At 34.2% G+C, this 22,494-nt stretch overlaps 1 protein-coding gene across 1 annotated transcript in view; it reads left to right on the top strand.

The window, feature by feature from the left end:
• Positions 1-22,079, top strand: part of LOC135205515 (myotubularin-related protein 6-like) — a 638,726-nt gene extending 616,647 nt beyond the window's left edge. Inside the window, 5 exon segments of the mRNA XM_064236258.1 lie at positions 116-242; positions 1,140-1,247; positions 1,469-1,654; positions 7,464-7,595; positions 14,028-22,079. Coding sequence (XP_064092328.1) covers positions 116-242; positions 1,140-1,247; positions 1,469-1,654; positions 7,464-7,595; positions 14,028-14,177 — 703 coding nt within the window. The 3' untranslated portion in view covers positions 14,178-22,079.
• The last annotated feature ends 415 nt before the right edge of the window (positions 22,080-22,494 follow it).

The following is a 22,494-nucleotide window of genomic DNA, read 5'->3' as shown; positions in this document are numbered from 1 at the left end:
CACAAAGACTAATTTTCAAACTGGTTGCAGAATGTTAACATAATAATTTAAAACTGCAGTTTTCAACTTAGTCTAAGTGAATGTGTTTTAAAATTAGGATATATTTTTCTCCTAGGTTTTGGCGTGGCATGTATAACAGGTTTGAAAATGGTGTGCATCCTCGTGAACCTTTGGGAGATTTACTAGCTGCAACCACAGAGCATGCTCAGGCACTCTCAGATCAAGCAGATTTTCTTACAAAGGTACATATTTTGTTTCAACTTTTTGTAAATTATTTATTATTACTATTATTTAAAAAGTGGTTCAACCAGAATACGGTAGTAAGCAAATTAAGACAACCTCGGCTAGTTTGCACTGTACTGTATGGTAAAGAGTAAAGTAGCATCCCAGTATACAGTATATGCTTGGAAGGGTTATTACATGAAATTTAAATAGCCAGTTTTTCCCCATACAGGAAGTCCATTAACATTTAATAACTTATTACCTAAAATTTCATATACTATACCCTTAGGTAATTCACTGAGTGACAGAACACCAGTTTTGAAATAATTTTAGCACAATAAGTAATTACAGTACAACCACTGTAACTGAAAAAAGCAAGCATATTTAATGAAAATTTGAGTAAATGAGATGAAAAGGCAATTAGTAATTTAGAAGAAAATCATTCCCAGATAAATTACATATTCTTTGTCCATCATTTCTAAAGTAGTTTAATAATCCATACAATATTAATGAAAAAATTTTTCTTTTCTCAAGATTGAAAGTCAAGCTTTAAGTCGTCAAATGTTTTAAAAGGGTATGGTTAAATTACTTTATAATTATTTTGGGGATGTAGATTAGAGTCTCTGCTAAAAAAAATAATAGAGGTAGTATAATAATAGTTGCAATAGATTTGAGGCAAAACTACCATAAACTTTTTATGTTAACACTTTTGGTATATTTGCATGTAATTTTCATAATACATGTCTTCATTTCATTAAGTATTCTTTAGGATAAAGGTTTATTTCAACTAAAAAGATGTAATTTAATCACTTGTTTGCCATTTTCACAATATATATCTCTTAATGTTCAGTAGTCTTACGATACTTATGATACTGCTAATAATTATGTAGATTACTATTAATCTCTAATTTTTGCAGCGAATTACATGGATGAAGAATGAGTTGGAAAGAAAAGGCAAGAACTCCAGTAAAGCAGATCCTGACAACAACTATGATAACAAAATTCTCGATGAAGATCCTCAACAGGTAAGCAGATCATTCACATCTGGATTGTATTTCTTTCACGATTTTCTTTTTGAAGCACATGTATGTTTGCTATTGCATTCTCTGCAGTGTAACAAACAAGATATTCAGTTGGTGACATGGTTTACAATGATAGCATACATTAGCATCAAACTACCACACAAAAAAGTAACTGCCTTTGTAAAATTCACACAGCTTACTGCATTTCTGCAATGTTTTAACAGAATGGAGAGGTGAAAGGAAACTCAATAAGTGTCTTTGGGATGCAGGAAGTAGAAGAGTCATTAGTGTCAGTAGGTGCATTGACAGTAACGAACTCAGTAGAATCTGGGAATTCCCCAGATAAGCTTTCACCCAGCTCAAACTACAGCTCATATCCACAGTTTAAAGGAAGTAGTAGAAAGTCTCTGGTAAGTTGAATAGATGTTACTTGAAGGTGTCAAAATATTTGCATGAAATTGCATGATATGAAATTTCTACCAACTATATAGACAATGAATTTGCTTTGTACCCCAGGATTAAAGCATGTTTCAATAGCTTAGGAGAAACTTTGGAAGCACCACTATTCATTCGCCAAAACAATTAGATGTGCAGATTATAGTGCTTTAGTATGTATTAGGATTTCTGAATTGTTTTAGTAGCTGTCTTATAACAGCAGTCTATTTTAGCACACCTATGCCTTGGATAACTCTTTACCACTGTATGCCTTGACTCAAAAATAATTCCTTTAATATAATCATTGTTGATGCCCATCTGATTGAATTCAGCTCAGTAATATGTTGTAGTTTGCGTTACTTATCTTTTTTATTCATTAGAATGAAAATGCAATCTTTTACTGTAAGTATATAATTCATAAAAGCATTCGTCATAATGGGAATACTATAATAATCAAAGATAGTATGTCAAAATGTTTTTTCTTAAATGTTGTCAACAGGATGTAATCAGTTACATGTTATAAAGGGGAAATGAGCATGAATTGTAGCATTTTATCTGAAATACAGTACACTGACCCATTTAGTACATGAAACTCATCACTAAACTTACATTAAGGTCTTAAGTACAGTACAGCTTTTAGCTCAATATGGTGTCAAGACTTGTATGAAAAGAAATATGTAGTCTTCAGCTGCATAAATACAGGAACTGAAATTGTGGATAAGAATTATCACTTAAAAATATCATAGCTTCTTTTAGTTTAGCTGTTTGAGGAATTTGTGCTTCTAAATGCAAATTTAGTGTATGAAGAAAAATATGTATGCAACCAGTCTAATAAGCAAAATTGTATACACAGTTTCTTTAATTACAGTAATCTAATAAGCAAAATTACATACGCAGTTTCTCTCATTACAAGGAGTTGTACAGGTGTCATATTTCTGAAAATTATGTGTTTGATTTTAAACAATCAAGTTGTAGTTACTTCATGTAATGGGAATGATTTCACTGTTTTGTAAACATTTGGAATATTTCATTTGTTATACCCTGCAAGTGCAATGTTGAGACGAAGTTTCCTCTGTAACAAAATCCTTCTTCATGTGTCATAAGGAATGAGATTTTAAGCGCAAACCTTTTGGAATGTGTTTTGTTAAAAACTTGGTAGAAGTACAAATGGATGATGTGGAAGGTGTAGCCTGACTGACTGAATACCTCTTAACTGCTTGGACCACATAAGTCTTTTAAGGTTTGCTGTTAGTTTCTAAGCATTTATATATTGCTTGAGTTTAACACTACTGTAACATAGTTGTGGTCTATGTCACAGGAACAATCAGTTTCACTTCCCTTTTGTTGTTTATAGCTTTGTAATAAGAGGTTCCCGTGCCTTTAGAGCATTGGTGCAGTGTGGCCAACTTTAGGGTAAACTTATATCAGTACGATTTGTGAATATTATGCATCTCGCAGTGTCTTGTTTTGTTGTCATCACTTCAGGTTAGTCATCGTTTTAGTACTTTTAGGGAAGGCACATCTCTTACAAACATTGATTTTTTTTTTTGGTCATTGTGGTTTCACTAGCTTAGTGTTGTCCTCAGTGAAAGCCTCACCACCTTTGCAATGGAAGCATTACTACTATTTGTTTTGGAAACATTTTCTGGGTTGCATCATTATTAGTTTTTCTTCACTATAATCCTATGCTTGATAACATTGGATTAATAAGAAGGGGTAAGGTTGCAATCAAAACACATCTCTAAGTGAGAATTACAAGATTTAAGTAAAACCAAAAAATATATCCCATAATGCAAAGTATAGGAAAATACACTTGCAGTTTTTTCTCACATTCAGAAACAAGAGGAATTAAAGGTAATTACAGGTTAATAAATAATCACTGTGAGAGCTTTCTGGCATCAACTCCATCGACCCTACAAAATTAAATAATTCTGAAATAAAGTAATGTGGCCAAAAGAAGGTAAATGCAGTAAATATACAAAAAAGAAATTCCAATATTAGATAAATCCATTCACAATAAAACCTGTAGCTGTATCCTACTGAAAAATTATTTTAAAAATTAAAAATATTTATTCTTTTAAAGCTTGGTTGTACAAAATTTGAAATTGAATAATTATTATTGTTATCCATTAAGAAAAAAAAAAAAAAAAAAAACTTCCTTATCGGCTAAACTGGGACACTTGATGACGAAGTCTTGATAATCAGAGGTACAGGACAGTCTTCTGCTGTTGGTGCTAACATCTTGTTGCCCATTACCTGTAAATACAGTAGACTCTTCAGTTTGAAGCACATTTGCTAACTAGTTCCCGTAAGCACTTCATTATTACCTACCACTTTCTTTTATTCAGTAGTAGAACTATAACTCAAAGCATTAGGTCTGTGTTAGCTTTTATCTTGTAAAAACACAGCTAAGACACTTAATCTGAAGTAAGACACTAAAGAGAGAAAAACCAAAAAGCTATTCCTTATGGTCACAATAATTTTCCATGTCCTTAACTATGATTGTGTAAAATATTAATTTAGATAATTTACATCATCAGCAGTTAAGGTGGAAATGATAATTTTCTTTAAATAACTGCTCAGGTGGGTGTGCCAGGTTAGGTCAAGTTCATTGAATAGGATTACAATCCCGTCATGTTAAGGTCATAATCAGTATATCAGTCAAAGGACATTCATTATTATCATGAATGGTTTTACATCTGCTTTTCCTTTCATGGGGTTGAGCATAAAATGAGTTCTTTCGATTCCTCTCTATCTTGTGTCTTTCTCCCTGAATTCTTGAACTGGTCACATTCTTTATCTATCCTCTATTTTTCCTTAATATCCTGAGTCTTTTTACAAGTCTTCATTCATCCTGCTATTTCTAAATCTACTGATTTTCTACGTAATTGTTCCTCATCCCTTCTCATCATGTCCAAACCATCCCAATACTTTGAAATCTGTCCTTTTTTCGAGGCTCTTGGTACCACTTTTTTCTAACAATTCAGTCTCCATTTTCCATATCAGTGACTAAGTTTTTGCTGCATAAAGTATGTAGTAGTAAAGGCCGTTTCAAGTCTTTGCTCTCTCTACTAATGGGACATTTATTTGGAGGGGTTACTGTGGTAGTGTTTAACACTCGCCCCAGTTCTATACCGACACCTTTTATTTAGGTGAGCGAGTCAGAGACTTCTGACATGTCCAATTTAGCAGTTCTCTGGTATCATAGCAATATTTTACTAGAAATAGTGCTAAAGAGGACACATTTCACTGGGCGACACGGCTTCCTCGCCCAGAAATAGATTTTTCCTACGTCAAAATCCCTTTTATACATATTTATTTGAAAGTTAGTCATCTTTAATTCTTTTGAGACAGCTGTTTTATCACAACAGGGTTCTCAACTTCCCTCTCTTCCCCATTTGCCTTTGCAATGCATTTCAGGGATCAGAAATCAAATAAAGAGGAAGGAAGGAAAAAAAGAGAAAAAAAAGGTCAATAGAGGCCCAGTCTTTGGGTGCTGCGAACGGGCTTTAGTGGTGGTTGAACATAAGCAAATTTACAGGTGTAAAATACATTTTATTGAGAAAATTACATTAACTATATATTGATCTAATTTTATACCCCCAAAAGCTGGTTAAATTAGTAGCAATACCCCACATAAAAGTTGCTGATAATAAGCTACCATATGAGTCTTTTATGGCCTCAATTTGACATCAGGCAAACTTCAAGTCATGAGAGGACTTAAAAGATAAATACTGTATGTTGTCATTTAAGAAAGCTACTATGAATAGTGTTATGGAGATAAGAATCAAGCAGAAAAGGTTTAATCCACTTCAGGCAACATAGCTTAGGTGATTGTTACCTGTTAGCTTGTTTTATTGTATGTGGTCAGATTCAATATTAATCTTATAGCTTTGCATCCCTGTAGGCTGGGTTACTGCTTTCAGTATGCCTTGCATGGCACACTGTAGACAAATACTTAAGGCTCTTTGCATTAATTGTACACCCCAGCTTTAAATTTCTAATGCCTTTAAATATTCATTTCCCATGGTTATAGTTATCCCAATTCCGATTTTATAACATATCCTTTAGCTAAGCAATAAATTATGAGTCTTGAAATGGTACACCAAGATATCTTTAAAGTAATTTAAAAATAATACCTTTAGCAGACTTTTACTTCATAGTAATTTATATTAAATACCTTTTGCAGGCTATGTTGAAAGTAATTTATTAGTACCTTTTGCAGATTCTTTGAGTAATGATAGACTGAAGTATTGAGGCAATGCTAGTAGTGGAGAGCACAAATTGGTATTTTATAGACGTATTAATGAAAAAATACCCTGCACTTGAGAATTCAAATATATACTGTATAATCATAAAGCTAAAGCTGACAAGACTCAGAATATTTTCAATTATAATTCCACTAGTGAATAAAAGAAAACTTTAGGGGATAGTGGATTTCTCAGTGACTGTATAGTGAATGCGTTTCAAACTGAGGCAGAAAACAGGACTCAGTATAGATGATGGAAGGGGGCTTGTTGATTTGTATACAAAATTATTAACCCTTAATGGACAGGCATCATCATATGAGTATCTATAACAGGTTTTGAATGATGGACGGGCTAACTCATAGGAGTACCTATTGATATTATGTGCCGTACAATTTGGATGTTATGCGCCATACAATTTGGATGAATTTATTGGGAAAGTTGTTCCTATCACTACAATGATCCATAAATGACTAATGGCAACTGCAGTAGCCCAGCACAGGGCAGAGGTTGATCAGTACGCTTTGAGACTTGAATGGGGAATGTATTGCCCCACTCTATCCCATGATGTCTTTTTATTTAATTGCTCATAAATATACCCAGGGATTGATTTTGGTTTTATTTCTTATCTTTTATGCTAGTATGTCGGTTATAGTTGTAATTTTTGCAAAGTGTAAAGAAATATTAGAAAAAACATGTATGCCTCACAAAAAGTTATGAATCTCCCCATCTCTGTAAACCTTGTGAATATTTTACAATAAATATTCCTACAATACATACTCAGAATTTGTTACTAATTTTTAGTTCTTATCTGTTATGATATTGTGTGAGCTGTTATTATAATTTTACAAAATAGTAAAATAAAATTATTAAAAAAATAGGTATACCTAATTAAGTAAAATTTTAGTGTCTTGGAAAAGAGGCCCTGCACAGGGTTGCAAATATTTACTTTCAATTTCCCATGGAAGGTACAGAAAAATTTTTTGAATTTTTCTTTTTGCACCATGTGCATTTGTATAGCTACCTCTTTCCATTGATGTTTTTTTTTTTCTTAAATTTGCCAACCTTAAAGTTTGCTCAGTCCGGGGGTGTGATTAATATATATCTAGCCTGTGTCTTAAGGGTTAAAAAGATGTAGAATTACAACTTTTAAGTTTACCTCATATACGTACAGGATGCTTATGATGATTAAGAATTAAAATTTGTGTATAACTGTAAGATTGTCTGGTTAATCTTTATATAATAATAAATTAGGTTGTAAGAGCTTTTTAAAGTTTTGCTATGATTAAGTAACATTTATTAGCACTCATAAACAGTACTATATATTGTTAAAGTGTATACCTCTCTAAGCAGTCCATATTTGGTATTTAATTTTGTTGGTAAAAAAGGAGGAATTATATAAAACGTTAGGATTACATTGTTGTTGCTGCATGTTTAGTTGGGTCTTAACCATCTGTTCTTGCTTTTACTTTAAAGTTGGGTCTTAACAGCCCTCCTTGCTTTCCTTCAGTATTAAAGTTTATTTTTTTTTATACAGGGTCAGTTGTCAACTTACCAAGCTGGGCATGCAGTCTCCCCTGAGCTGGCTTCAGTAGCCTTAGACTGGAAAACTTTTAGAAATGTCAGGGAATGCTCTTGCTCTACTCCTTTTGATCACTTCAGCAGAAAGGTAAGATATTTTTGTTTCTTTACATCAGCAGACTGCTATTCAGTGTCAAAACATTATGATCATCTTTTTTTTATATGTGTATGATGTCAAAATCCCAAGGAATGGAACTGATATGATCGCATTTGGTGCCTTAAGAATATCAAAGGTTTAATTTGCTGCATAGTAACTATTACGTAGTTCAACTTGATATACATATAAGGAATGCCAAATGAAAATTATTCCCTGTCTAGTAGGTGCACATCCCCTTTCAGATTCATATTTAGTATATTGCTTTGAATGTTGGTTTGTCAGTGATTTAAAATAAATTTCACACCATAGCAATCTGATCTGATTTTATTGTAGTAAGTCTTGAACTATGCAGTAGTGTATTTATCACATACATAATTGAACTTGATCCTAAATAATGCAAGACAAGTACAGATTGAGAAAAGTAGTAGTATATTGGTATTGTATGTTTACTACTGAGAAATAAAATGGCTTAAAAATGTTAGGGTTCAAGTGCATTCATCTTAACTGGCCTTTTAATCTACTGTGCATTTCAGAGCCATGTCTAATTGATTTTCATTGATAAAATCTTCCCAAAGCATCAGATATGGATTGTAATTTGGAAGTAGCCATTTGAAGCCACAGCTTCATTGGCAGAAATATGCAGTGATGTCTAATGTTGATCATTATCAGAGTAAAATCAAAGAAATTTAAAGGGAACTTACCTAAATCCAGCAGTTAGCAGACTTATAGATAGAGGCTAGTAAAACATCATTACTGAAGGTCCTCCCACTCATTGATACTGTTGTATGACATATTTTACTAAACACCCGACCCATATACTTTATGACGGCACTGAATGGCCCTCTTGCCCAGTGCCTGGGCTTTAGCCCTAAATATCATACATCCATCCATCCATATGTTGGTAATAGTAGTAGTATATGGACTACTTATATTGTTTTACACACACTCAGACACCTACCTTACATACTCTCTCTCATCTTTTCAATGAGTCATGTCTCTTATGTGGAGCACAATAAGGGAATGGTCTTCAAATGAAAATATTAATTGTGTAATACAGTTCCATGGAGCAATTCAGGTTTAATTTTAACATACAATATGCACCAAGTCTTACAGACACCCTGTGAAAACCATTGTTACCCTGTAGTTTCAAGGATATGTAAATTATCATTCAGATACCCACGAGTAGTACCAACATTTTCCAAAACCTTGTTCGTCTGTTACTTCATAGTCTTAAAAGTTATGGTTCACATGTACCTGCTTAGTCCTGCTAGATGAGTGTAACATACCACAAGTATTCTAACCTTAACTTCCTTAATGCATGATCAATCCCATAATAAATCCACACTACTCTTTCATTATTTTATTTGTGTGCCTCTGTGTCAGTTTTGTTGTTTCTACACACTTTATTTATTTACTTGAAACTGACACCTATGTTTGTTGTAATGTTGACTAGTTTTATTTATTTACATAGTATTTTGATATAGTTTTAAAGTTACTCATTCTTTCACACTCGTTGTTAGTATTACCCCAATAAAGGTCACCTTTGTTCTCTTCTAAATTGTAGGTGCTTGTGTACCTCCTTATTTAGCCACTTACCTGTTAATAATTAGCATATGACCCATACAATTCATTTTTGCCCACTACAAAAACACAATAAAAAAGGAGTCTTGAGGCCACAAGGACAATTTGCTAGGCTTGCCGTAGGTGAAGCAGCAGTCACATATAACCTGGCTTTGATCTATGAATGATTGGCTGCTTTCATCCTGTATTTGGCAGTGTTTATTATTATGCGAGGTACCCAGGTATATCGGGCCAAAATATTGTACCATACTCCTCGAAATGATTGTATTTTCATTTCAATATGATTTCATTTCACTAATTCTAAAGGTTTTGTATAACTGAAAGAGTAAATAGAAATTGTATTATAATTGCCATGTATTCCTATAATTAACATAAAATTGTTCAATGAAAATAGCAATAATGCCTTATGTATATTTACCAAATTCCTTTGCTATAATAGTATTGGCATATGTAAATATACCAAATTCTTATTCAGTACCCTTGGTATCACCAATGGAAAACATAATATTATCGTCATTCTCAATAATGATTTGCCTTGCCATTACTTTAATACTGGAATTTGATGCAGTCATGTTTCTGCTGTATCAGTGACTTTGGTGCTATGATGTTATACCACAGCTTCCTGATTCTAACCCATCTTCAGATACTTCCATTCATCTCAAATTGTGTCTAGATTTTCCATCAGTTACTGCTCATCCTAGCATTATACTGTAACTTGCACATTTTCCTCCTCTATTCCAGTGATACGAGGTACATAACCCTCTTTCATGCCTTACCTGCTCACTCTCCATCTTGTTCCCACTACTCACTGCCTAGACTCTGTGGACATCACAAAGTCCACTCAAGTTCTAGGCAGTTGTATTTGAGATTTTGACCAATTGGCTTTTCCATTACTCGCAAGATGCTATTGGAGATAAATATGCCTCCAGCAGTAAGAACTTTAATGTCAGCTACTCTGTCCTTTTGGGAATCCCCATATTTATGAGCCTGTTTTCCAGAAATGGTTCCTATACCAGTTGTGCCTTGAGCTTTGCTACTGGCTGTTTGCCCATCCTTCCTTCCTTATTTTATCTGGCCATGATATTTGACCTCTAATTAATATCTGGCAATGTAACTTGCCCTCCAACCATACTGTTAACAACATTAATTATCCAGACCATATTATGTGCAACTGAATTTGCTGCTGACAGACTTCATGGCTTTCATACAAGCTATTCCTTCGTGTCATGAAGTTCATTTAAAACAATGGCATAGAAGTTTTGCATCCGTTCCTCCTGGAACATTGTTTCTCCTAGGAAAAACTTATGTACTACCTTCTCCATCCAGTGATGAGGTGACTATAAGGAAGGAACCAGTAATTTCCTCAAAGACCTTATGAATTTTTAGGGGATGATCAATCAGTGAAGGGACTCTTGTAGTTCTAAACTCTGCAATTTAGGTTGTTGTTAGCCCTTTGGTGTTCACCTTTTGTTGGTTTGAATCACTTGTCAGGGATTTGCTTGTTGTGCCATCCTGATAGCAACTCCACATGCAAGTGGTACACTGTTGCCTTGAGCACTAGTGGTTCCAAACTACAAACTCTTCCTTTCAACCTCCATTCCATAAGCCAAGAATGTAGGACCTGTGTGGAATGGTGGACAAATGCCAGGAACCCAAGAGTGTTCAAGTCCCTGCTCCCCCTTCAGAGATTCATCAGTTCTCAAACACTGGAGGAAGTATGGGGTGCACACTTGATTGCTTTTTGGGGGTATGAGAGTTGCAGATTACTTTTATCTGCATATTGCTGTCTTTGAACTGTAGGTAGTACAGCAAAGGGAAGTGTCTCTCACCCCTCATGAATTTGCAAAGCAGATGCAAAATAGTGTGAACGGTAATCTGGTGAGCCGCCAGCCTGATATATTCCAGGCAGGAGGCATTTTGTACACAATCAGCTCAGTTGTAAGAGTCAATTACAATAGTAGGGACAAGGTAGTTCCTGCATTCTTGTGTGGCAGAGAGAGAGACTTTGAGCTGTGAGGAACAGAAGTATTAATTGACCTAGCCACTGCTGGGTTAAAATATATATATATACCCATATTGCTTTCTGCTCACCAGTTCCATAACCCAGTGCTATATTGGAGGACTCCTTCCCTTTGTACCTGGATGCCTATGCCTCTCCTCTATTTGTCTTATTTGTAGGACCCTTATGACTCCTCCTTGGCCCCAAGCAGTAATAATGCCAATCTACTGCCTCTCTAGTGGAGGTGCTAAAGGATCTTTCCATGGTTTATTTATTTATTTTTTCAACTTGACAAGGTTCCAGGTGTTCATGGAAAACTTTTTCCCATTACACCTGGAGACTGCCCATCATTTACTGTGAAAAGTTTTGTGTGAGCGCGCGCACTGCCGTCTTCTGTGACTGATGTTGGACTGGCATTTCTCCAATTGTAGCCACTCGAGAAAATTCCTTCTATACATTTCTACACTGAAGGGCTTCCAGCAGTCCTTTCTCAGGTCTTCTTGCTTAAGGGCATAATCTCACATCCTCATGAGGGTTCTCCGTGCTTTAGAATAGCTTTTAAAAGATTAACTTTGTAGTGTGGACAAGATTTTTCAGTGGTATGTTTCCCCTCTGGTCTAACTTAGGTGCAGTACAAACTATGGAAAATGCTATTATACGTACTTTACCTGAAAACTGCCTAGTTGAATTCAGAAGGTTGGAATGCTCTCTCATTCTTGTTCCAAAGTTTGTGACCTAGTGGTACATACTCTTAATCCTTAAAAGTCTCACTTAAGGTTTGAGAGCTTGAGTATTAGTTACGGACTCTGAGATCTCAGAGACAATGTTACGGTGTCGAAATATCCTGGAAAGGGTCGACACAATATTACGGCCTCTGAGAGAGGTCCGATTCAGGTTCGATATGAAATGATAAAAAAAAATATTTTTCAACACCAACAGTTGAAACTGGGGATACGAATATAGAAAGAAACACTAACACAACAAAGGTTTATTTACAAGCTTACTAACATAGGGAAATGCAGAATGGTATCTCCTATTTACATAAAAAGATAGAATCTTACACTACATGAACTGGGGGAACAGTGAGGCAATTCAAATACTTGCTAGTCAATTTGGCAATTCGACGCGTTGGCTTCATAAATGTAGAGTGGCAATTGCAGTCGTCCTCTTGACTCCGTATTGCAGAAACTAGTCTACTTGTAAGGCAGGAAATCCCCCAAAACCTGTAGCAGGACCTTTTTTTCTCTGAAGTCTGCTCGACATCGAGAAAACACGGCCGTCCACTCCTGAAGACGACTAGACCAATATCCAACCAACTCTCGAACAACTCTTCTTTTGATTGATACTTCATCGGTTCCTTCGTCTCTAGTCTCTCTCTGACGATCACTGCTGCTGATCTCTCACTGATAATCTGATCTGTGGCTCTTACTCTCTGTGACTAACTGGAGTCTCTCTTTTACGATCTCTCTCTCTCTCTTCTACGATCGCTGCTCTCCAAAGTTCGTTCGTCGTATTTATACGGCACTCTGGGGGCGGAGCCTACGGCGAGTGTCACAGACTCCCGAGTTTACTAGGACTCCCTAGATGAATCTAGACGAGGTATTGCATCAGAAAACGCGGCATTTCTCATGTCACATTGGCGCGTTTTTGCGCTCCACAACACGCCCGACGATTCTAGAACCGTCATGATAACAGGCACCTCCAACACGGGTGCGAAAGCCTCCTTACTGCCGAACTTCTCGAAAATGCGTTCTCCTTTCCTTTAACTTTCTTTGCTATGAAGCAATTACCATCACAGTATTCCATGTGTTTGAGACTTCATTACTACTAGTGATTAAATGTTATGTCTGTATCCTGTGTAAATCTGTGGTATTAATAAGAGGAATTGTGTGTAATGGACATTGATGCTTGTTATTTTCCCACGGGAGACAGGTAGTGGTGTCCAAGAACACTATTTCGCTCTAGCTTTGTGAGGTAATGATGGGCACGCCAATTTCCCTGTGAGTGCTATACTTTGAGTGAGAGCCCAAGAAGCCATAGATTACATCATTGGTCTTGTCAGTGCTGCTGGTCATGGAGATTGAAATAGTCATTTGTGCTATTTATGAAGGCTACTGCAAGAAGTGGGGCAGGTAGTGGTGTCCAACAGCACTACTTCGTTTTGGCTTTGTGAGGTAATGGTGGGCAAGCCAATTTCCCTTGTGCCATATATAATCCATCATTGGTCTTGTCAGTGGTGCTGGTCATGGAGATTGAAATATTCACTAGTACTATTTATGAAGGCTAATGCAAGAAGCACTGGTGCTAAAAGTTGACTGCATTACCTGTCTTCAGTGATGATAGCAACTGGAATAGTCACTGGTAATTCTGCTTCTGAAAACTGCATTGGACATAGGTGGTGGTGGACAAATGTTTCTGGCAATTGTTGGCATTGTTGTTCTTACAGACATCAGTGATAATTACTGATGTAGGCAATGGTTGTCCATTTCATTTGATGTTGTGATAGTTCTAGCTTGTGAAATGGCTTTTGGTATATAGATGGGTATAGCTGGGAAGAACTCGGATAATTACCGATGCAAGGAATAATTGTCCATTTCATTTGATGTTTTGCTGTGTTTAGCTCTTGAAACAGTTTATGGTGTTCATTCTAAGGACAGTAGTTTTTAACACTATGTACTTCATTGCCTGCAAATGTATCAAAACCCTTATGAGTGTATTGGGCAAGATTCACACAAATCAGAATGAGAACCCAATGAATTTTATTCAAATATGAATTTTCATTATACCCAACTATGAGAAGTTTGTAATTTAAAGGAATTACCAGTTCTTTGTTTCCATTACAGTACCATTGCTGGAGGTGTGGTGAAGTTTTCTGTACTCGATGCATAGATAAGAAGGCATCCTTGCCGGGACATCTCAGTCAACAGCCTGTACCTGTTTGTCGACCATGCTACAAAGATGTAACACGCTCCATTTCTGTAGACACTCCATAGGACCTCCTTGTATTGTATTTTGCTTGTTGGTGGTGCATTTAGGTAACCATTGACGCAGTAAGTTATGTGGGTTGTGTTTTTTAATCAGAAACTTGTCAAAATAAAGTTAGATTTGAGAATAGAACACTTGTTTTAATTAAAAAAAAAAATTAAAGCCACAGATATGATTGTCAAGAATCTCTGGATTTTTGTACATGACCCACAGTATACTGATCTGATTTTGCTGATTTGGATGGCATTTAATTAATTTCTGTGATGAGCTTCATCTTCAATAACTCCCTCCCATCTGAGTTTAGTGTGGACTTAAAAAAAGGATTTTACTCCAAAATACAGTAATGACTTGTGTACAATGAGAGAAGTTACTTATATCATCAGCTTAAATTATTTTAAATTGCTGTATAAGTAATATTTACTAAATTAAATTCACATAAAATAGTTGACAAAACATTTTTAATTCCTCTTGGGAAAGTTTGTATGTACACACAAAAATTCAAGAACATAACCAGAACGTTTTTCACAAAAAAATTCAAAAACATAAAACATTTTTCACACTAGCAAAATTCAAATTTCAGTTTAATCCATCATGCTAAGAGTATAAAGCATATGTACAGTATGTATGATTACATTACTTGGGTGCAATTATGGTTGGACTTTTCCTTTAAATTCTTTCGGATGCCTAAAGAATTGATAAATTTTTAAAAGGAATTGGCAGAGAAACTTTTTAAGTCTTGACTAGTATGAAAATGACACTTATAGGTAATCAAAACATCAGATTATCAGGTACTAACTGCTGATATCAATTACACGTATATCCTGAAATGCCACTGAAACTAGTGCTACCATCTTGATAAAAATGTCAAAATTGGCATTTTCCCATTGAAACCTCTCTGCTCTAGTTTATAAGTGAAATTAATTTAGGGAAACGAATATTAAGAGTAAACTTGCATTGGCCAAAGTACGTTCAATAATCCAACAAAACTGAATGAACATGACTTCCACAGAATTACTTTATGCGAACATGCTTACAACTATCATGAAAAGGCATTGATAAATCATCAGTCAAGGTTCTCAGAAAAACCCTTAGTATATATACGACTAACATTTCTAAAACATTTAAAACGCAACATCATCATTAATATTTAGTACACCAGTTGCTCTAATAATGTATGGACTATTCCCCTAAATAGTAGAAAAACCTCAAACTCACTTCCAGAAATAAAATCTCTTATGGTAAGTTTAGTGGTTTGTACAAATAACATTCTGTAAATATACTATGCATCATACATTACTTGACTACTCATGTAGCAATGAACAATTACAAAAACTTTTTAGAATATGTGAAGAAAGACTAAAATAGTTAAGCTAATGACAGTAACAACAGGAAAAATAATGCTTTAGGAAGGAAAGTATAAAGCCTCTCAGAGTTGGCAAACAGAAAGCCATGGATACAAATCCCCATGATGTACCGTATACTAATGTTACTTGAATAAAGTCAACAACATATAAACATGCTCAGGAAAATAGCTACCAGCAATCAAAAGTTAAAGGGAGCCATGATGTCATTAAGCTGCACATGCTACAGAATTGGGTAAAAATTTCTCTTACTATATACCTCTGCTGCCTGTCAACCATAACATGAAAACTACTTTCTACAGCAGATGTTATTTTTGGGCTCAGCCGTGTCGCTCCGTGAAATGTGTCCTCTTTAGCACTATTTCTAGTAAAATATTGCTATGATACCGTCAAAATCCCTTTTTTCAGCTTATTGCTAGCTTATGTATACACTAGCAAATAACAGAAAAAGCCTAAAATAGTTTGCACACTTATTAAACTTATTTTGAATACAATTTTTTTTTTTACAAGTGACCAATTACTAGTTGTTTTGTACAGTGATGAAAGTTTTATGCATGAGACTTAACTACAGAAAAATACTTTTGAAAGTCAGTGTTAACCACCTTGAAAAACTATATATTTTCATTAACCACCATTCAACATATAAATTATATACTATATTAAATACAGCATAATTAGATGCACGAGGTACTAAATTGAAGGACCCCGTAGAGGGGTACTACCATTAGTGCACCAGACTTGGTACACTGTAGGCATTACTTAAGGGTCTTTGCAGTCTCCCTTCACCCCCTAGCTGCAACCCATTTTTACCTTTTACTGTACCTCCTTTCATTTTCTTTTCCTTCCATCTGACTTTCCACCCTCTCTAACAATTGTTTCTAAGTGCAAGTGTGAGGTTTTCCTCCTGTTACATCTTTTAAACGAGCCTCATACGTTCCGGTGATTGGCCTTTCGCCTAAATTCTAGATTCTATTCTAGACTAAAGGAGTTACTTTTATCCTAACTTCTAATCAATTTTACAACAGTGACTGGTACCAAGAATCAGACAACTATCGTTAAATATTACCTACAATCGTATCCTCCATAACCTGTTAACAAATCACAGTTACATTTCAAATGTAATGTACCAACAAACACTAAACTTTAAACATCTTACATCTGAAGGTTAAAAGGATTGACAGGATCAATATACTGTCCAAAAGAGCCCAACTGTCAATGTGTAACACAAGAATGTTATTACTGTATCTCCTACTATGTACTTACTCAGTAGACATCCAAAAGTCTATCGATAAATCAATGACATTATAATGAAATAATTTTTATCGGACCACTATTTGCAATACACAGTATGAATGTAAATAGGCAAAATGCAAATTCTGATTTTTAACAGTAATTTTGACTCCTCAAAGTGATCCAGTTGACGCCCGGTATTCGCGGAGATGTGTGCTACAACCCGCAACTGCTTAATTGGAAAGTTCAAACACCAAAAAAACCCTCTAAAAAGGCTTAAACCTGAGTTTTTAAAATATTTTTATCACATATCACAAAAAATGTAGTCACAAAAATAAGAAAATACAATAATTAGTGAATATTTCTCTATGAAAAATACAGCAGATAAATGAATTTTCCATGATTAATGTATATATACATTGTTTGACAGAAAAATCATCAAATAAACGAAGCCGCAAATCCGGAACCACGAATAGGTGGGGGTCCACTTCTTTAAACACAGATGTTAAGAGTATGATTACTTAATTTTAATAAACAACAAACTTGATCTTACAAGAAGAAATTTTCTAGTACAGTACAGGTACTCCTCATTTAACGACATACTCCTTTTACAACAACTTCAAGTTACGATAGCAACATGAAAAAAAAAACAAAAAAAAACAAACAAGAAACTGAAAATAAAAACTTTGCCAATGGTGGCCAAGAGAAAGGATATTCAGTGCCAATAATCCAGCCTAGCCTAGGTTTTGAAACCCTTGAAATCTATGGCTAAAACAATAAATAAGGCTTTAATGTACTTTGTAAAGAAAAGTTATATGTACAGTTGAACCTCTTAAAGCCGGCATTCTATGTTTGACTTGATTTAGCCGCCACTAGTTCGTTGCGCTACCAAATGGGTGGCGCCACGTATTGTTTACAACTTCAAGGCAGCAAAAAATATGCCATATCTCCTTTGTTTTTGTGAGAGTAATTCTTAGTAATGAAAAGAAAATGTGTGAATTCTTAGTAATGAAAAAATGTGTTAAGTCAAATATGTGTTTTATATTAACTTGAAAATACATTTTTTTTTTCAAATATTCTACTTGAGAAGTCTCTACCAGGTCAATCCTTTTTAATAAAAACGGATATTTGGCATGCACGATACTAGAGGTAAGAAGTGCAAGCATAAATCATAAAATAAAGAAGTTAAAATATATATGAGTAATAAAATGATAAAAAGCATTGTCAGAATTTTGCCCTATAGTAAGCTAGCGCCTCAATGGCGTGGTTGGTTTGGTGTTTGCTTTTCACCTCGGTGGTTGCGGGTTCAACTCTATGCCATTCCATTGAGGAGAGAGAGATGTGTATTTCTGGTGATAAAAGTTCACTCTTGACGTGGTTCGGAAGTCACGTAGAGCCGTTGGTCCCGTTGCTGAATAACCACTGGTTCCATGCAACATAAAAACACCATACAAACCAAACCAATAGTAAGCTGTTGGAAACGAGTTCTGTGTATAGTATATGACTGAAAACTAATGCTATTAGTCAAAATAAAGAGAAAAACGCGTTTAACGATGAATTCACTCAACGACGTGGTTGCTGGAACGGAACCCCATCGTTAAACGACGAGTACCTGTATATCAAAATGTTTACTCTCGCTTTATATTTAAAAACTTTACGGTATTATAAAGATGAAGCCATCCATAACAGCTAAACAGTAGCAGAATCAAAGCTTTAAGTATCTTCCTTGGCATTAAGGATTGAATGTTTTGTACACGGGGAAAGAAATATTGCAGTTTATTCTGCCCATTTTCCTGAAATATTTTCAGCTAATAACCAAGTCTTAAATAGAAATTACTCAAGTCTAATGCAGGTCATCCTAATAAAGTGAAAGTATCTCAAAATATAAAGTTCTAGTTTACAGTGCAAAATGAAAATAGTAGTAGAATCAAAGTTGTGTAAAAACAAACTGGGAACATTTGCATAGTCAAAATGCCTGATTTACAATCATTTGCAGCAGTTTTCTTTTACATCATTGATTTTAATGGAGAGGTCCGCAAGATTTTACTGAATTTTGAACTTGGAAATAAATAGTACCTGGTCCACCTTATTATAATACAGATACATAAAGGATGCTATTGATAGCAGTACTATATTCTAACTACTGATTGTACTATGTACGAAGAACAAGGTGGTGTTAAACAGCTACTGATAATTTACTACTATCTAAATTATTTTCAATATTAAAAAGTTGTTTAACAATATTACGTCACTTTCACTATGTAGTTAGAAATATGTAAAATTTTAGTTCACTACTTCCAAACAGTTAAACGCAGATGTGTATAGACATACCTTGATTTAGTGTGCCTTAGATTTATTTTAATTACTCTAATAACAATTAATACACATGAAAAACTGGGGAGTAATGTTAAAAAATAATTTAACATTTAATGCCATCCCATTTGCAGCATACAATTTGTATCAATGACAAGGTCTCCACAATACTGGTGTAATGGTATTTTCTTTGTATAAGGGGATTACTATATATTAACTTTAGTTGTCTGTGAAAGAATAGTTTTTAAATCAGTAAAATTATGAATACTGTAGAGTAGAAATTAAACATATGGTATGTTAAAAAATGCTACAGCTGTGTGGCATCTGCTGTGATAGTGTGTATTGTGATATGAAGCCAATGAATTTCAATCACAATCATAAGGACAATGCAATACAGGTATCTGTAGTAAAACATGTATCTTTTCATTAGTTAGAAATATCCCTGTAGACCATTGTGGAGTGCAGACCTTTAATATTTTAGTACAGTACATCAGTAAGACTGTAACAAAGCATGTTGTAAAATAAAACAAATCTGATAGGCATTTATTTGACCTTGATAACTGTGAAATCCCTCAAATTTATATATAATCACTTGTACTTCCAGCATGTCAGCATCTCTTACTGAGCGGTCAAAAGTAATTTCACTACCTATCACTTTTATCAAGTTTTGTTTTATACCATACTTGTATTGCAAAACAATTTTACATGAATATTAACATACAGTACCACAAGTAATGGGGATCTAGGAAAGAATTAATTTCTCAGGGTATTCTTCATATAAATTTCTCACAAGTGAAGGTAATCCAGATAATACTAGATATTTGTATGTCAAACAGTAATGTAGAATTTATTATTTTTTATTGTTTTGTACTGTGCTTGTTAATCTAGTAAATGTCAGAACTATGAGCTTGAGTATGTAGTAAAACACTTTTTATTACCAAATATTAGCAATCAACTTGGGAGTCTTTCTTCACCTCATCCCAAGTACTTCCTATCTGACCTAAATTATTCAGAAAGACAACCAACAATGAAAAATTATAAAAATCCTTACCTTTCAAACACCTATAGATTTACCTACCATAAACATTCACTGCCTAAAGTTTGAAAAGGAATTAATTCAAGTCCCTTACTAGTATCAATTACCCACAAAAAAATGTTTTTTAATGTTGTCATAGTTATCAAGAAAAAAACTGCAAGTCATGGTCTAAGACATAATTCATAATATCTTAAATATTCTATGTCTGTCCTGAGTCAAGAATTCCTAATAAAGTCCCTTACAATAACTTAACTGTGCTTTACTGTCAAATCATAACTAGATTCCTTTGTATCCCCTTGATGTCCTTAGCAATCAAAAGAGAAGTCTATGGGAGAGCAATAGTGTTGGTAAAATTAGTACAGTACAATACTAAATATAGTTTTAGATATCATAATGTTCATGTTCCTACATAAGCTCCTTTATGTTTAAATTGCAGGCTGTTTATTACTGTAATATTTAATGGGTACCATAAGACATAATTTCATATGCTTACTGTTTATTTAGTGTACAGAATGAAACTAATATTCTGATTATGTCATGTACTTTTTAATCTTACTGAATTAATAATGTTTTTTTAATCACTCCATAAACATTCAAGACCTCAAGTGATTGGAAAATCTTAAGAATAAATAGTGTACTGCAATTTTTATGTTAGTCCTTTTCTAATACAAGTCAGATAAAGTTTGTTGGCAAAATAAATTACTGTGGTTGGAAAAAGTGCAATTGTGTAACAGACTGTTTGTAATATGTATTAGCTACTGGAACTAGGATGGCTAGTTTTATACACGTGCAAGTTTGAAAATCTTTATGTTACTTATATTAACTATAATGAGCTCTTCTGACTAACGAAAAGAGAAAGAACCACTATGTAACTATATGAAAGCACAATCATAGGCACATTAAAGCTGAGTTGCTGTCTCACAAACCTACAGTATGTTAGTTTTCAAAGTAAGTTTATAGGAAAAAATGATAGCAGCCTTACATATTTACTATTTGTTGGTCCTGACTGATAATGATTATTCAGGGCACCTACAATATTTTTTCCCTACAGTTCATTGGGTCTTAACATGTTGTACAACTGGGAAATTGTAAGGTTAAAATTTTCACTCAACACTCCATACATAAAGATGTAGTTCTCATGTATATAGAAACAGGCCCTCACTGAAAAGTAATTTTGGTTTTTGATATTATTAATATAAAAATATACAAAAGCATACATAATAATGAGCTAGCCATACTATAGACCAGCAAATTCAGTACAAGGTCGTTAATATTTCTATACTAAGTTGAAGAGTAACACTTCCATATCAGCCAACCCTTTTCAAACTTAGCTATTCTACACAGCCTAAAACCTTCAGAATATTTTGTTTACATGTGAAGCATAGAAATCTGAAATATAAATGGCAATTACAACTGTACTGATATAAAAAAAGAGTTTCTAGCATAATATGTTACTTCCAGAACAGTAAAACCGACAATGCAAATCATAGAAAATATGATGATTAAATTTCACATGGATTGCAACTTAACATAAACTTCAAGGAACTAGGCAAAAAAAACTTTAATTTGCATGCCTAAGCATCATGCATTATTGTAAACATACAAAAGGAATTAGTGACAAAATGTTTGTGATGAACTACTATTGTTGATGCTGTAACTCAAAGAATCTGAGGAATATAAAATGCATAATGTGCAGCAATATTAAAGTACTCTATTTAAAAAGAGAAATAAAGCATGATAGTTTAAATAAAAATACTAATAATCAAGAGAAAAAAATCAAATGTTCACTAAAAATTTACCAAAGTACTATTGTCTAAAGTGCAGCCGTAGCAAGTTACCAGAACTAGAATGCAATTCCTTCCTTGAAACTAAATTAAGATGAATCTAAAAAAAAAAATTACATTGCCATTACATTCTTCATAAGTAAAGCATCACTCACAGGAATAAAAAAAAAAAAAAAAAGAAAAAAAGGAGAGTACATTATGTAGTGAATATATCATCCCACAACCTCATTCTTAGCTAAGCTACTTAAAATCAACCCAGGTTGCCAACAAAAAATGCATTGCTAAACTAAAATGCTCTACTATAAGTACAATTCATTTTTAAATATAGTAATTATTATTACAAAAACTAGGGAACAAGGATTGTGTTAATTGACTTACAGCAAATTTCTATATTATTAAAAACAGCTATGATAATGTTAAAAGCTGCATAAATCATGTTCTAAATTCCTGTACCACATGAGAATTATAAAATATGAATGGCGTAAAATCTCAAACTTAATTCGGTTAATAGTTCAAAGCTTAACATGAGACCAATAAGAAGTGAGCATGCACCAGGCACCAAACCAGATATGAAACAACTCTAGGCACCAACCCAGATATG

This window comes from Macrobrachium nipponense, chromosome 24 (genome assembly GCF_015104395.2).
Source record: "Macrobrachium nipponense isolate FS-2020 chromosome 24, ASM1510439v2, whole genome shotgun sequence".
NCBI classification, from domain to species: domain Eukaryota; kingdom Metazoa; phylum Arthropoda; class Malacostraca; order Decapoda; family Palaemonidae; genus Macrobrachium; species Macrobrachium nipponense.
The sequence above is the reverse complement of the archived record's forward strand: the minus strand, read 5'-3'. Positions and strand labels throughout refer to the sequence as shown.